The 17,653-nt window shown below is 44.9% G+C and overlaps 1 protein-coding gene across 1 annotated transcript in view; it reads left to right on the plus strand.

The window, feature by feature from the left end:
- Positions 1–7,364: 7,364 nt before the first annotated feature.
- Positions 7,365–17,653, plus strand: part of DNAJC6 (DnaJ heat shock protein family (Hsp40) member C6) — a 154,782-nt gene continuing 144,493 nt past the window's right edge. Inside the window, exon 1 of the mRNA XM_060005772.1 lies at positions 7,365–7,479. Within this exon, the coding sequence (XP_059861755.1) occupies positions 7,365–7,479 (115 nt within the window). The remainder of the gene's footprint in view (positions 7,480–17,653) is intronic.

Below are 17,653 nucleotides of genomic sequence, written 5' to 3' on the forward strand. Positions count from 1 at the left end.
ACATTTCATCTCCAGCGTGCCCCTTCGAGACATGTATGAATTTCCCTATTTTGCAGAGGAGAAAACTAAGGCACACAGAGGCTAGTAATTTGCCAAGGGTTGCCCAGAAGTGATCAATTCTGTGACTTTCATCACTTTTCTCCACTGCTCCTAAATCCCAGATAACATAAGGGAAGACAGGGAAGGAGGATTTCTGGAAAAGCTCCTTGGAAGTGAGGGATGTCTGGGCTATGTGGGGCTGCACATTGAGGTACAGGTCAGAAAACATTTTCTGAAATGCCTGCAGAGGCTGTTTCTTCTCCTAGGCATCCATCCCCTTGGTTCCATCTTCCGTCCGGTGGCCCCAACTCCCGGGCTGCTGTAACGCCTTCTCCTCCTGCCCTTCCAGCCTAGAGTGGTAGTGACTTTTTACTATGACTCTTCTCTGTACTGCCTCATGATCACCACTCCCCTGCAATAAAGTCCCTTTGTTCTGATATAAACCGCAAACAGAATAAGAATACATTTAATGAGAACGTCTACTTTGCCAAGTCTGTGCCGAGTGCAGAGAATCCTATGATTAATAAGCCAGGTGTCAGATGCAAAAACGGGAGCTCTAGTCTCTGGAGGAAAGACAGATTTTTAAGCACTTATTTTCAATACAATATAAACTTCAGAACTTCAGACTGAAAAATAAGTTTAAAGTGGAGACTACCCTGAGCTGTTTCCTGTACTAATGATAGTCCTACTGGCGTTGCCATTGGGGTAACGTGAAACAGCATCCAGTGGTTCCAAAGGCACCTGAGCTGCCTTTAGGTTATACAGTTTAGTTTACATTCTGGAACTTTCTGTAAGGGAGGGTGAGTAACAGGACACCTCAGGCGTAAAAGAAGACAGACATGGAATTAAATCATGAAGTTTGAAGGATGTGATCTTCACCAAATATCAACCGTCCCATTTTTCTCTCTCTTGAGACACACACACACACACACACACACACACACACACACACACACACACACACAATTTATTTAGTCATTGTGAAAGGAGATGCCATTCTTTTTTATCTGTATCTCTAAATGGACATAGTATTATAATAAGCTCCTTTGTTTAATTTAGCCTACTTGATTCTTTACATATGATAGTAAAACTTATCACAACCCTGTGAGGTAGGCACTATTTACTATCTCCATTTTACAGATGGGAAAACTGAGATTTAGGGAAGTTAGGCAAGTTGGATAAGGTCACACAGTTAGTGACAGAGCCAGGATTCACACAGCTCCTTTCTATTAGCCCCCTCGCACACTGCACACACGCAGACTCACACACACACACACACACACACACAGAGTCTTGTATCCCATTGACTTTGGCACCGCCATCTTTGAATTTCTGGACTTAGCTTTGTAAACAAAACGACATGAATGGAATTCAGAGTTTGGGGAGTCTTTTTTTTGTCCTATGCCCAATATTTGTTTTGCACTTTCGACATTTGAAAAGAAATTCCATGTTGCTAGTGCTTATGAATGTGCCTCAGGGCACTTGCATGTTTCTACTTGGGTGGAAGATCTTCTCGCAGGTTGCATTCTTTTCCCATGGGCTCCAGGGACTGCTGGGAAGGCTCCCCACTGGATCTGACTGGAGCAGGCTGTAACCGTGGGAGCCAGAGACTTCTGGCCGGTTTCAGCTCCAAGCTGGAGGGGTGCCATGAAATCACATGATGCTTGGACTAAAAGGGCAAGCTGAAGAATGTCTCTCTCATCCCACCCTGACCCGTGACGTCTAAGCAGTGAGCAAATGCGCCCCTCCAAGAAGCTACTGTAATCCACTGGATATACCAAACACTAGAAGAAAAGGTGAGTCTCTAAGCCAGGCTCTGGGGTTACTGATATGTAGCAGTATTCCAAAACTAGTGAGAGTTAGGACATGCAGGGAAGGATGGTGGGAATCCCTGGAAGGAAACTTCTAGGTCATGTGGTTAAATCCCATTCATTAATGGGAGTGGAGGTCGTGGTGATTAAAACAGTAAGCCAGGAGGGGAAGGGACATAACCAATATTTTGCAGGTGGTCCTGGTAACCAGGATTCGATTTTAGGTGTCCTAACCGCAAGGCCAAGTAAGAAGTCCCAGGAGCAGAGGGCAACCCTTGTCTAGGGTAGGAGTTGCTGGCATGTGGCTGCTATTTCTGAGTAGCTTTGTTAATTAGATTGTTTCTTCTAAGGGTCTGTTTCTTTAGACGTTAGTCTTCGTGGCATGGAGAATGAAGGCTGGTGTCGAAGAAAATACAGCTTACTGCCGATAGAGAGGACACCTCTCAATTTCCACCCTCTTCCTGGTCTCTCCCATTCCCCTTCTTTATTTCATATTTATATCTTCCTATTCTTCTTGGATTAGAGAAAGAACAAAATAGGTCTGGCCATTAATTACTTTTCGAGTGTCACTTATCTAGACCCCCAGGGGACTCATTCCAAACAGGAGAGTAGTTTAGCACTCCCTGGCTGACCTGGGTCTCCATGCTCCTGTGACCTTTCCGAGTCTTCCATGTCTCCGCCCTGGAACCTGGCAGATGGTCCTTGGTCTCCCACAGTGAGCCAGCCGTCACAAGAAAGCTGAGTGTAGCCGTGAAGGCGTGGGCCTCAGTGGAATCTTGGCTCAAGCGCGATTTAGATATTAGAGTGAACTATATGAAACTGCAGACATGTGGCTTTTTAAAAATTAAACTGTTAATTTTAAAATAACTGTAGATTCACATGCAGTTGTAAAAAATAATACAGAGATCCTACGTACAGCTTTACACATTCCCTCTAGTGGAAACATTGTGCAAAACTATAGTCTAATATCACAACCAGTATGTAGACATTGATACAGAAAAGATACAGAACAGTTCGATCACCACAGGCCTTTCCTGTTGTACTTTTATAGCCATGCTCATCTCCCTCCTCCCTGGCAACCACTATCTGTCTTTTTCTAAATAAGTCTATTTATTTATTTTTTATTTATTTGGCTGTGTCGGGCCTTAGCTGCGGCACACAGAATCTTCATTGTGGTGCGTGGGTTTCTCTCTAGTTGTGGTGCACAGGCTCCAGTGGGCACGGGCTTAGTAGTTGCGACGCACGGGCTTAGTTGCCCCACGGCATGTGTGATCTTAGTTTCCCCGCCAGGGATCGAACCCGCGTCCCCTGCATTTGAAGGTGGATTCTTATCCACTGGACCACCAGGGAAGTCCCACTATCTGTTTTTGATTTATATAATTTTTGCCATTTCAAGAATACTATATAAATGGAATCATATAGTACATAACTTTCGGGATTGGCTTTTTTCACTCAACATAATTCCTGGAGATTCATATAGTTTGTTGCCTGCAGCAATAGCTTTGTTACTTTTTATTGCTTAGTACTCTATGGTAGGGATATACCACGGCTTGTTTAACCATTCACCCAAAGGACATCTGGGTTGCTTCCAGTTTGGGGCTATTACAAATAAAGCTACTATAAACATTGCTGTATAGGTTTTTGTGTGAACATAAGTTTTCATTTTTTTCTGGGATAAGTACCCAAGAGTGCCATTGTTGGGTCTTATGGTAGCTGTGTTTAGTTTTATAAGAAACTGCTAAACTCTTTTCTAACGTGGCTGTACCATTTACATTCCTACCAGCAATGTGTAAAGGATCCAGTTTCTCCCTCTGCATTCTCACCAGCATTTGGTGTTGTCACTATTTTTCATTTTAGCCATTCTGAGGTATGCAGTGGTATCTCATTGTGGTTTTAATTTGTACTTCCTTAATAGCTAATGATGCTGAATATCTTTTCATGTGCTTATTTGATATCTGTATGTCCATCCTCTTTAGTGAAATATCTGCTCATGTCTTTTGCACATTTTCTAATTGGATTATTTTTAATGTTGAGTTTTAAGAATTCTTTATATATTATAAATACTAGTCCTTTGTCAGATAACTATTTTTGCCCATTTTGTAGTTTGTATTTTCATCCTCTTAAAAGGGTCTTTTGCACAGCAAAAGTATTTAATTTTGATAAAGTCCAATTTATCAACTTTTTTCTCTTATGCATCATGCTTTTGGTGACAACTCGTTGCATAGCTCCAGATCCCAGATGATTTTCTCTTATTATTTTCTGTAGAATAACATAGAATAAAATAACATAATCCATTTTTCTAGATTTTTGTATAAGGTGTGAGGTTTAAGTCAAGGTTAATTTTTTTTTGCCAATATATGTCCAATTGCTTCAGCCTCATTTGTTGAAACAGCTGTCTTTCCTCCATTGAACTGCTTTTGCACCTTTGTCAAAAATCAGTTGGGTATATGTGTGCAGGTCTGTTTCTGGGTTCTTTATTAATCTATGCATCTATCCCTCTGCCAAGACCACACTGTTTTGATAACTATAGCTGTACAGTAGGCCTTAATATCAGGTACAGTCTTCCCACTTTATTTTCTTTTTTCTATGAAACTTAAAGGTTTTTTTTATAACCTTTTCAGTTGGGAATAAATTGAAAACTTACAGAAAAGTTGCAAGAATAAGAACAGTACAAAACACACCCATATATTCTTTGTCCAGATTCACCTATTACTATAATTTTGCTGTATTTGCTTTATCATTTGCTTCCCCCTCTCCCCAAACATATATATGAAACTTCTTTTGTAAACCATTTGAAGGTAAAATAAATGCATCATGACCTTTTACTCCTAAATACCTTGGTGTGTATTTTCTAAAAATAGGGATATTTTCTTACATAACCACAGTATAGTTACCAACTTCAGTAGTTTATCACTGACACTTATTTAATCATATATATATATTTAAATTGACCTAGTAATGTCCCTTGGAGTCTTTTTTCCAAACTCCAACACAGTCCATTCTAGAGTCAGGTATTACTGTTAGCTGTCATATCTCTTTAGCCTCCTTTAGTCTAAAACACCTCCACAGTCTTTCTTCATCTTTTAAAAAAAATAATTAATTAATTATTTTAAACTTTTGGCTGTGTTGGGTCTTTGTTGCTGCGTGTGGGCTTTTCTCTAGTTGTGGCGAGCGGGGGCTACTCTTCATTGTGTGCAGACTTCTCATTGCAGTGGCTTCTCTTGTTGCCGGAGCATGGGCTCTAGGTGCACGGGCTTCAGTAGTTGTGGCACGTGGGCTCTAGAGCGCAGGCTCAGTAGTTATGGCGCACGGGCTTAGTTGCTCCGCGGCACGTGGGATCTTCCCAGACCAGGGATAGAACCCGTGTCCCCTGCATTGGCAGGTGGATTCTTAACCACTGCACCACCAGGGAAGTCCCTCTTCATCTTTTATATCATTGACATTTTTAACGAATATAACATCCCTGCCCTGACGCTCCCTCCCCCGTACCTCAGGTTTCATAGTAAAGTCCTCATTTGGGGTTTAACTTATATTTCTCCATGATTAGATTCAGGTTGTGCATTCTTGGCCAGAATGTGACAAAGGTGATGTGTCTCTCCGTGTATCATCTGGATGCACTGGATTATCATCTCCCTCCATTGGTGATTTAAATTTTGATCATCTGGTGAAACTGTCATATGATGAATTGAGCCTTTTGTTTGAACCTACAAAAATGGTAGTTTCATGATTCAACCTAACATATAAGCTTTATATGGGTTTATGTAGGTAACCTGACCTCTCTGATACTCAGTTTCCCCCATCTGTTAAGTGAGGATATTAATAATTTCTCTCCCATGAGTATCATTGGGAGAGTTAAATAAGGTAATGTATGTAAAATCCGGCACATGAGAGGCACTCCATAAATGTTAGCTATTATTATTTCAGTCAGGCAGTTTAAGGGATCGTGGTTTTGCTCTTCCTCTCCGACTCTTAACTACAGGCAAAATCATGACAGAGATAAAGTGGTGGGGGCTGGGCCACCTCAGCTCTGACATTTCAGTTTCCTCATCTGGCGAATGGGAAACGCCTCCTACCCCACAGGGTTGCTGTGAGGTTTCATGGCATATGTGTAAAAGTGCCTGCACATAGAATAGGTTCTTAAAAAAAAGAAGAAGAAAAAAAAAAGGGCTTCCCTGGTGGAGCAGTGGTTAAGAATCCGCGGGGGACACGGGTTCGAGCCCTGGTCTGGGAAGATCCCACATGCAGCAGAGCAACGAAGCCCGTGAGCCACAACTACTGGAGCCCGTGTGCCACAACGAGAAGCCACCGCAATGAGAAGCCCACGTACCACAATGAAGAGTGGCCCCCTTGCAGCAACTAGAGAAAGCCCCAGTGCAGCAACGAAGACCCAATGCAGCCAAAAATAAATTAAAAAAAAAAAGTGATTCTTAATCTGTTGCATGAGGAAAACAGGAATATCTATCAGACTTAAATAAAAAAAAATCCACTGGAGTCTGTCATACAGAGTGAAGTAAGTCAGAAAGAGAGAGACAGGTACTGTATGCTAACACATATACATGGAATTTAAGAAAAAAAAATGTCATGAAGAACCTAGGGGTAAGACAGGAATAAAGACACAGACCTACTAGAGAATGGACTTGAGGATATGGGGGGGGGAAGGGTAAGCTGTGACGAGGCGAGAGAGTGGCATGGACATATATACACTACCAAGCGTAAGATAGATAGCTAGTGGGAGGCAGCCGCAGAGCACAGGGAGATCAGCTCGGTGCTTTGTGACCACCTGGAGGGGTGGGATAGGGAGGGTGGGAGGGAGAGAGATGCAGGAGGGAGGAGATATGGGAACATATGTATATGTATAACTGAGTCACTTTGTTATAAAGCAGAAACTAAGACACCATTGTAAAGAAATTATACTCCAATAAAGATGTAAAAAAAAAAGAAAAAATAGAAGCATAAAAAAAGCAAAACTTCAAAAAAAATCCAATATAATGTGGAATCATTCTGAGGCAGTAGAAAGGGATGAAAAAAATATAGCTAGAGCCCAGGACTTGGATATCGGCATAATTTAGCGGCTGTGTGATCTCTGGGCAGATTACTTCACGTTTCGGAGCTTCAATTTTATCATTTGTAATTTGGGGATAAAAAAAAAAAATCAGTGCACATCCCAGGGGGGTTTGTGTTAATTAATGATGCCTAGCAGTAGTTGGGCACTCCGTCAACATCTCCGGAACGAAGGGGGAAAGACTAAAGCATTCACCTGTGAGCTGCTAGGGGCTGAGCGCTCCCCCGGCTGGCGCATCCCTGCGGCGTCCCCGCCTTGGTCGGCCGCACCCGCAGGCTCAGCGCGAGCGAGGTCCCCACCCTCCCCGCCCCGCATCCGGCCGCAAGCTCCTCCCCCCGCGGCCGCGTCCTCCCCGGCGACTGCCTGGCACCTGGCAGAAGCGCGGCGGCCGGGGAAGCGGGAGGCCATCCTCGGACGGCGGCGGGCGGCGGGGGAGGGGCGCGGGCGCACAGATGGGAGCAACTGAGAAGAGCGGCAAGAAGAGCCGGAGGCTGTTTTCTTCGCTGCGGCCGTGGAAGGCAACCCGGCGGCTGTGGCGGACGCGCTCGGCTTCCAAGGCGGCGCAGGGTGAGTGTGGGCGCGGCCGCGGGACCTGTTACCACGAGCGGCGGGCGCCGGCCTCCCGCTGAAGCGGGGCCGCGGTGGCTCCGGCTGCTGCCGTGGGCGGCATCTCCCGCTGGGTTCTCGGCCCCCGGAGCCCGCGGGCGGGGGCCGCGCCGCCTGGACGTCTGGCCCTGCCTGGGCGACCCTCCTCCCTGACCCTCGGCCACGGGGACTACAGCAGTCCCCAAGCTCCCCCGGGGCCGCTCGACGACAGTCCCTTCTTCCCCCTCCACCCTTTAAGCTTATCTCCCCTTGGCCCAGGTGGTTGCAGCTTGTTAATTTCCCGCACAAGTCCCTGTCTGTCCGTTTGGCTCTGGACAGAGGGAATCCGGGGTGCCTCTGGAAAACAGTTTGCATCCCCCTCCCCCCAAAACCTGGCCGGCACCTGCAATGCAGTACCCGTTGGGGGATTTAATCCGCACCCAACTCTGCCTTGGAGGTCCTCCCCATTGGACCCACCCTCTTTCCAACCCATCTGTTATCTTGTAAGCTCTAGTCACAATTAACTATTTCCCAAACACATTCCACCCTATCCTCACCAGGGCCTTAACTCACATTTATTCAGTCACTGACTCACTGCATTCATTCATTCCATAATTTTTATCGAGCTCCCCTGTGTGTCAGGGCCCAGGATTGAACGAGATAGGCAAGGCCGCAGCTCATGGAACTACTTTTAAAGGGGGAAACAGACGTTACACACGTCAAATAGGTAAAAGTCTCCATTGCAGATTGCTCTGTGTGCTTGGAAGGAATCAAATCGTCTGCTGGGAGAGAAGAAAAGGTAGAAGGGCCCTAGCTTACTTGGGGGGTGGACAGGGAAGGCGTCTCTGCGGCCATGCAATTACAGCTGAGCGTGAAGACTGATTCAGAGTTACTCCAGCATGGAGCCAGGGGAGAGCTTCCTGCCAGGGGCAATAGCAGGTGGAAAGGTTCTCAGTGTGCCTGAGCTAAGCAAGGGGAAAGTGAGGCAGGCAGGGCCTGGGTCAGGGTCTGGGTAGTATATGATGAGTTTGGATTTTATTCCAAGTGAGCTGGGAAGCCACTAACATGTTCTGAGCACAGGGACATGACACGATCTGCTGGCTCATTGCCTTCTCTCTATCTGCAGTGGCCATGCCTTGGTCTCAGCCTGGCCAATTCCTACCCGTCCGTTAGGACTAGCACAAATGCATCTCCTCTGTGAAGCCTTTCCTGGGATAGGTGCCACCTGTAACCTGTCTGCTGGTATTTCATCATCATTTGTCACTGTTCATCTGCTATTATAGATTCCATGTGGGCAGGTTCTCATCCACTTCATCTTTGCATCCCCCACCAGGCTAAGTCAGAGCTGGGTACTTTGTAGATACCTGTCTGCTTGTGTGTGTGTGTGTGTGTGTGTGTGTGTGTGTGTGTGTGTGTGTCTGTCTGTCTGTCTGCCTGTCTCTGTGTCCTATCATGTCCTTTTCGTCTGTTTCCATCATCTGAGGATTCTTCAGAGGCTGACATGCCTTGAGTTCTAAAATGGCCGACCTGAGCCAGGGCAGAAGCTAGACTGCAACAGGGCCGCATCACCCCCATCTCCACCCCAGGGTTTTTACGAAGATTAAATGAATTAATGAGTTAATAATTGTAAAGTGCTGGCACATAGTAAGCATTCTAAAAAGAAATTTGACAAAGAGCAAAAATAATTATCCTTCAAATATTTGTGTTAGAAACAACACCAACTATTGTGTTAGAAACAAGCTTTTCTATTGTTGATGGTTAGGGAGGTTCTGTGGCTTGGCCTTGTCATCCTGCTGGCTTTCAAAGGATGTGTTATTACTTTTAGTGAATGCGCCAATTAAATTCCTTCCACACTGCATCAAGAACTGTTGCGGAAACTTAGTAGGTCTAAAGGCTGACCACCCCTTTTCTTTAGCTTGCCTGAGTAGTTGAATAGATTGGTAATTGCAACAAGTGTTCCTTGAGTGATACTTATATGCATAGTGTTATTCCAGGTGTTGTGTGAATGTTTTACAAAAGAGGAATAAATGGGTATTCCCACTGCAGTAAATTGGGTTAGAATAAGCTTTTTAGTTTTATAATTTTTAAACCCAGGTGTATACTGTGTACACAACCATCCTGTCTTTTTCTTCTTTGTTCCCATTGTAGAGTTCACCCATGGCTTACCTGGGGCCCATTGCCACGCCACACCTCTCTTTTCTTAGGTAGGATCTTGGCAGATCACTGTATTTCCCTACTTCCCCTTCCCCCCTACAACCTGGAGATGAGGCCATTATAATGTCTTATGTTATATGATACTTTACAGTTTATGGAGTAGGTCAGCTATAAGGTCTTGTTTGTTTAGATCTTAACTAACCTTGGAAGGAGGGAGGACAGATGGTATTTATTTCCCCCATTTTGTAAATGAGGAAAGTGAAGCAAGAGACAGAGTAACTTGCAAGAGGTCATAGGACTGGTGTGTGGCCAATTCAGGCCTGACTACCCACACAGCTTCCTTTCTGCCACATCGGCACAAAATAAACATGTTCCAGTATCTATACACATGGAGGGAAGAAGTAAAATTAATAAATATTATGCAGTGAATGAAATCCATATCCCAATTTTATTTAATTTTTCTTAAAGGTGGCCTGAGTTTCTCACGATGATGTCAGCGTCACTTGGGGCATCTACAATCATATGCTTTGGTGCCAGACAGACGATGATTTGAATCTGCCACTAGTAAGTGGCACACTAATAAGCTGTGTGATCTTGGGCAGGGTGCTAAATCTTTCTAAAACTCAGTTATCTATCATACGTAAAATAAGGATGATACTCCTATGTTATAATGTTCCTGTGATGATTATATGGGTTATTGTATATAAAGTGCTTGGTACATAGTAGCTCACAAGGTGGTGGTTGTTATTTTTATTAATATTAGTCCAGATATTGCACCATATGATCACACCCCAAATATGGAAAGTTCAATGAGCGGTGGGAATAAAACATGGCTGGAAGCTCTTCAGGGGCCGCAATCCCTTCTGGACCAATCAGAAGGCCTTCTACATCAGTATCCTTCTTTCTACCCTCCCTTCCTTTGTTTTTCAGCAGGAGGCTACAGATGAGAAGTAGCATAGCTTCTGGGGGCCTCTGGCATCTGTTCAGCTTAATATTGTATCCTGAATATAGAAGACATTCAATAAATATGTTTAGTTATTGGATAATGATGAATGAATGGTTAAGTAATGAATGAATCCTCTGGGATGTATATATTGATTCCTTACTTCCTTGCTAATACTCAGTACTGTCAGAATTTTTTGATGCGTATGAAGTGGTACTGCATGGTGCTTTTATATTGAATTTCCCTGATGAATAATGAAGCTGGAGATCTTTTCACATGAATATTGGCCATGTGTGACCAAGACATGTGTGAACGCCTGTTTATGGTTTTTTTTTTTGGTGGTTCATGTTTTTTTAAAAAATCTGCTCATAGGAGTTCTTGAAATCTTCTGGATACCAATGATTTACCTGCTTATATGTCCAAGCAACTTAAAAAAATCTACTAACCATGCAAGCTGTTCTAAATGAACAAGCTGTGTCCAGTAGAAATTAAGCCCCTAAATTGCTTCCAGCTTTTGCAGAGAACCAGATTTACGTCAAATATCAAAGCTTTAGCTTATAGAGAAGGGAGCGGATAGTTGGTGGAAGTATTTTGTGAGCAGTAGGCTTTCCCAGTCCTTGAAATGATGGTAGAAAACCAGTCCTGAGCTCTTCCCCCCAGAAATTGCCTCCTGCAAATGCTGGTGGCCGAAGTGCCCTTTCCTGAACTTCAGTTATTCCCTGGGAAGACACAGGTTGGACCTGGAGTCAGTCTATCCGCAGGTAGTGCTTTCCAGGACTAGTTACCTGGAGGAAAGGACAGAACACTTGTCAGGTGACCTGTGGTTTATCCTTGCTGCCATTTTTTGGCCATATGTCCCTAAAAACAAATCACATTGAATGGAGATAATGGTCACTACCTAGGGATATTGGAAAGATCAACTGATATCATAACTATGAAAGGACCATATAAATGCAAAATATATTTGCTAGGCTCTGTGAAGTAGCCAACCCTTTGCCGGAGTGGGACTTATACTCATTAGGCCCCATACCTTCTCCTACCCTCTGTTCTGCATACAGGTGCCTGATTGTAGAGTAGTAGTTCTCAAGGGTTGTCTCCAGACCAGCAGCAACAGTGTCTCCTGGAACTTGCTAGAAATGCAAATTCTTGGAGCCCACCTCAGAGCTACCAAAGCAGAGACTCTGGAGGTGGGACCCAGCAACCTGTGCTTTACCAAGCCCTGCAGTAATTCTGGTGTGTGCTAACCTTTGAGAACTGTTGGCCTAGTGGGATGTGCAAAGGCTTTAAAGACAGTGAATGTGGGTTTTTCAGTCTTAACTCTCCCATTTGCCAGCTTGTGCGATGAGCAGGTTACTAAGCTCTTGGGCTTCCAAGCTCTCATCAATAGAAGGAAGATGATGTCACTTCCGTCACAGGGGTGTTGTGAGAAGTAAATGACAGGCAGTATCCTGGCTCTGCTACTTTTTTGCCATGTGTCCTTTGGCAAGTCTCCTTTCTTCTTTCTGCCTCATTTTTCTCATCTAAAAAAGACGGACTGGCAAGCGTTAACATGCATGCCTTGCTTACCGTGTGCCAGCCGTGGTCCTAAACCTGTGAATATTTTAATTTTATTTAATTCTTACAATAACCCTGTTTTACAGTCTCTATTTTATGAACGAGAAAACCGAAACACAAAGAGGATAAGTAACGTTTCCAAAGTTACACAACTAGTAAGCTGGGATCCAAACCCAGGCAGTGTGCTGTGAAAGTCCTCGCTCTAAAGGCCATGCTTGGCAAATAAGTTCTTTGAAAGGATGGTGATGATGATAAGAAGATTGCCTTGCACACAGTGGGTACTCCATGTGTTAATTCTCTTCCCCTTGCCTTGTGGCTTGGCTTCATCGGAGCACACCCAGCTTTTCTTACAGTCATGCTGCCCTTCCCTGCGGTGACCCTAATCACAAAGCCCCATCCCCTCCCCAGCCCCCAGTCAGCGGTTTTCTCACTCCAGTTCATCTCGCTTACGGCCACTTGGATGCTCTGAGCAAACCAGACAGGCGTGGCTGGGGGAAGACCGACTGTGGTGGTGCAGGTGAAGTCATTCTCCTGTCACCCCACCCTGGCATGTTTTGGAAATGAATGACTAATCCAGAAGAGAGGGTCCAGGCAAGTTACCGAAAGATCATTGGGTCTGCCCAATTTGAGAAATATCCTCCCAGTCTCTTTTGCTCTCAGATTTCCAAGGGAATATAAAAGCCTTTGTTGCTGAGTTTTTCTTCGGAGTAAAATTTACAGCTGGGAAGTTGAACCCACAGTGTTAACAGCAGCGTTTTTTTTTCTTTCATTTTTGTTCTGCTAGGACAATGAAGAGCCTTATTCTCTTTCAATTCAGGGTGTCACTCATTGTTCTTGAAAATTCTCTTTGGTTTTGCTCTCAAGATGGCCTCCCTTGCTGGGCATGACTCACCGGTCTAATGACTCAGAAGTGGCATCCAACAAGACAAGGACTGTGCAGAGCTGTGCAGGGACTTGTGGCCAGTGGAGCCTGCCTGAAGCTTTCCCTAAACCCGGTTATTGAGATGGAGCATCGTTTCCATTAATGGATGTTTAGAATGGTTGTTGGTACCAGTTTATTGGAAGCATGAGGCAGTGCCTTGTTCTGGAAGGCTCCAAGGCTTGAGTCTATCCTTGTCCCTCAGCTGGGTGTGGCCTTGAGGTTTACTGTGGGCAAGACAAGGCTTCTAAGAATTTACCTGACCCTGCTTGGAATGGCCACAGAATCAGCCAGTGTAAGGCTTCTGTAAAATTTGTATCAGGGAAAATAAAGGCTCTTCTTATCTGAAGAGGACTTCAAATCTCTTTCAACTTAATTTAAAAAAATCTATTAAGGATGAATAGAAAGATGAACATCTATGTGACAGAACAAATTCAGCAAAATGTACTTGAAGATGTTTGCCATGCAATTCTTCCAACTCTTTGTATTTTGAAACTTTTCAAAATACGGTGTTGAGTAAAATGCAGGTAACCCTAGAAATGATCATACTCTTGTAAAAAAATTGCTTCCTTGTTAACATAAATGGCAGGTTCTCTCCCACTTCCTCACTCCTCCCGGGCTTTGTCTTTTTTCCTGGGGAGCCTGCTTGATGAAAAAGGGCCTGGAGTGAGCCTGGCAGGGGGTGAGCTAATCCTTTACACCAGGGCTTTATCTTCTTCCTGATATGTAATTCTCACAATAGCCATATAAACTAGTTATTATTTTCTGCATTTTATGAGGAAACTGAGGTGCAGAGGGGTACACTTGATCCAGGTCAGTAGGTGATAATATTAGTCTTACAGCATTTATGGAGCCCTCCCTTTATGTGTCAGGCTTTGTGCTCTGTACTTTATATGCATTAACTCATTTGAGCCTCATCCTACCCTAGGAGGTAGGTGCCTTCAGTATCTTCATCTTACAGATCAGGAAATGGAGACTTAGAGAGGTGCAGGAACATATCCCAGCTTACTCTAGGAGCCAGGAAGTGGCAGAGCCCATGTTTGAACCTGGTCTCTCCTGCTTTATAGCCCTTGCCCTACGATTCAGACCCAGTCCTCGGCCTAACTCAGTAAATCAGTATACGTTGTAGAAACCTCTTGTTCTGAGACCACAAGCTCTTTGAGGACAGAATGTTTTGTTCAGCACTGTGTCATTCTCAGTCTTCAGAGCAGTGTCTGGCATAATGAATATTTATTGGATGAAAGAGTACACGGATGGTGTCTTCTCATCACCCCCTCCTTCACCCTATCTGCCCCTAAAGGTGCTCCTAACTGGGTACGTTTTGGCTGCCCTGGCCTTGGTCCTTGGAGATGGAGATGCCCGTTTCTTTGATGTGGTTTATGGGGCAACATGCCTCATTTGGTGGCCAGTGAAGAGTTCCAATGAAGGCAGATGTTCCTCATTGGCCTTAAGTTGTCAAGGATGCATAAGGATATTATCCACTGTCAAGGAAAGATGGGAACAAAAACAAAATAAAATTTCCCCAAACTTTAAGGGAGTCTTTAAATTGTGGCGGCTAGAAATCAACTCCAGGACCCCTAGTGGCCACGACAGGCTTTCCCTCTATAGCTATATTTGACTCTCGGGCTGCCATAGTGAGCAGGTAAACACTAGCAATTAGTTCTCTTAATGTGCCCAAGTATGTTGATAATTATCCTTTACACTTATGTAGAACTTAGTTTACAAAGTACCACATCTGCTCTCCCTTTTGATCTTCTGAACAGCCTGGACCACACACAGGGCACGGATGATTAGCCCCACTTTACAGATGAGGAAACTGGTACCAGAGAGGTTAAATCACCTGCTCTACGCCACTCAGGTAATAGTGGTAGAGAGAGGTCTTCAACCCTCTTTTCTCACCTCCTACTCTGGCAAATTTTCCTTTTCAATATTGTACTTAACCCAGCAATTTCTGGGGATGAGCGCAGGTTGGTGCATTTCTTTTTGTTGCTCTTCCTCCATCTTGGAGGTGAGTGAGGTCCTGGATTGGGTCAGTTAATCATTCTGGATGTCAGTTTACCAGTCTGTATATTGGGGAATAAACACTACCCATCAGTGAGTGCACTTGGAGCAGAGGAAGTTGTGAGGGTTTGCAACTCAAAAAACAATTTCTAAGTGAAGATGTTTGGAAGGGACTGTGATGACTGGTTCATTTTCTGTAAAACAAGTTCAATGGCACCTCCCCTGGCCACACTATCTAAAATGGCAGCTCTGTTACCTCATTATCATGCTTCATTCTTCTTCACGGCATTTACTGCCATTTATTATATGTTTATATTTGTTTGTTTATGGCCTGTCTGAATCCTCCCACCCAAATGTGATAGCCACGAGAGCAGGGACTTGGTCTGTTTCCTGCACTCTTGAATTGCTAACAGGTGGAGTTGTGCCTGGCACAAATAACCGTTGTTGAGTGAATGAATGAAAGAATGAATCTGAGGTATGTAATGATTGGAAGTAAGTTTGCATTGGATGATTGAAAGATTTGCTTGAGTACTCCTTGCTGTCTAGCAGAGAGGGGGTTTGGTCTGGCTTCCACAGATCCATTTCTGTCTCAGCCATCCAGTGGCTTAAGACCAATCACTAAAGCCTTGAGTACCAACTTACACCTGGGTGAACTGGGTTCAATAACCCAGGTCCATTCAGCAGACATAGGTCATTGGATGGCACTGTATGCCTCTGCATTGTAACAGCCGGTGAGTGGCTTGAGGACTGGGGCTGGTTCCCGTCACTGTTCTGTCCGCAATACTTAGCATAGAGCCTGGTCCACAGAGAGGTAAAAGAAGTGTTTGCTGAATGAATGAATATGTAAGAGGAAACAAGCACAGGGCTCTTAATCCCCCTCCAAAGTGAAGGTCTCCATTTGAGAATAAGCTTGGTGCACGGCACATGTGGTCCTCTTTCAACTTGAATCAAATCTCTCCAGAGACGAGGAGGCACTGAACAGTTGATTCCCTAACCTACTGCAAGGAAAGGCAAGCCTAGGCTCCAGATCCAGTTCCATGCCATGTTTTGGAATTTGTGTTTACGTCTGTCTTCATTCCCCATCCTTTCTGCTCCAGCATAAGCAAAATTATAACCCCTGCACGCTGACTTGCATGCAATTACCAGAGCCTGGTGCTCCTCGGCTGAGGGACTTCTCCCCCAAGACCGCTGACTGTCTGAATGACAAATCCAAAGTCAGGGTTGCAGAACCAGCCGGACTTTCCTGCTCCTTTGCAGCTGAGGGAGGAAGGAGAGAATGAAAGATTCTGAAAATAAAGGTAAGGGGCCGACTGCAGAGGGTAGGTAAAAGAGGCTAGGGATAAGATGTCACTCCATGGACATGTTTAGTGTATATTAAATGGCTGATTTAAAATTAGTGTGCATATATTATTTAAAAATTCTAGTATATAATAATAAACGTGACTTTTAAAAATAACTGATTTCTGGTTTCCAAATACTGTCATTCAGTTGTCCATTTTTGTGCTACTAAATATAACATTTTTGCATTCTTCATTTAATCTTGGCTGAATAACACATATTTACATTTCACAGACTTCCTTATAATAGTTCCCTTTTATTTTGCAAGTGTTCAGAATACTTAATTAATATATAGGTTTCCGGTGCTTTATGGGAATTGCAATATCTGAAATACTTCGGACTTTTGCAGTTTGGGTTCTTAAGAAAAATGTAGAGGGAGAAGCCTTTAATGAACATTCACCTTTTCGGGAGGATCCAATGGGGAGCCGTCACTGACCTTCAGAAGTGTTTATCTTGCAGAGAGATATTCAGATGCAAACTCCCCCCACTCTGCTAGCTTCCATCCCCTAGATCCCTGGTAACAACCCCCCTTCGCATCCCCCCCCTCGCTCTCGCCCCCTCCCCCTCAACCCCCGGCCAATTCCGCTTGAGGCATGGGGGAGGAGAGAAACGGATTTAAATGAAAACTCAGGAAAGGTCAGGTCTCTCAAATGAGCCAGCCAAATAAATATTAAGTTCAACAACAAGGATTCTGGAGGATTCTGGGGTTTCAAATTCCGAGGGTCCTTAACATTTTCTGCCGCAGATGGGGGAGGAGCGATAGATCCCAAGGCTCGGGAGGCTACACGCGTTCCCCAATCCTGTTTCCAGGAAGGAGCCCTTCCGTGGTGTTGCGTAGGTGCGGCTCCTGGTCCTGCCGCAGGAGGAAGGCGCAGGGCGGCTGGGCTCCCGGGAAAGCTCCGGGGCAGCCGCCGAATCTCCGCGTAGCCTGGCTCAGCCCCTGCCTCCCCCCAGCTAATTTTAGGGTTTGCCCGCCCCCCTTTTCCCCAGCAGGCGTTCGCTGATCTCACCTCAAGCCTCTCTGCAGCAATTTCCACCCCTCCCTCTCCTCCCAGCACGCTCTGCTTTAAGGAGGCCCCAGCACTTTGCCCTTGGGCACCGGGCTTGGGTGCTCAGGTGGAGGCTGGCACACAGCGCCGGAGCAGGTTGTTCACGCCCACCGACCCTCCGCAACACCGGAGCTGGGTGGTTCTCTTCATTGGTGAGACCGCCCAGGCCCCAAGCCTTCTCCTAACTGCATGCAGGGC

The sequence above is a fragment of the Delphinus delphis genome, chromosome 1 (genome assembly GCF_949987515.2).
Source record: "Delphinus delphis chromosome 1, mDelDel1.2, whole genome shotgun sequence".
NCBI lineage: Eukaryota > Metazoa > Chordata > Mammalia > Artiodactyla > Delphinidae > Delphinus > Delphinus delphis.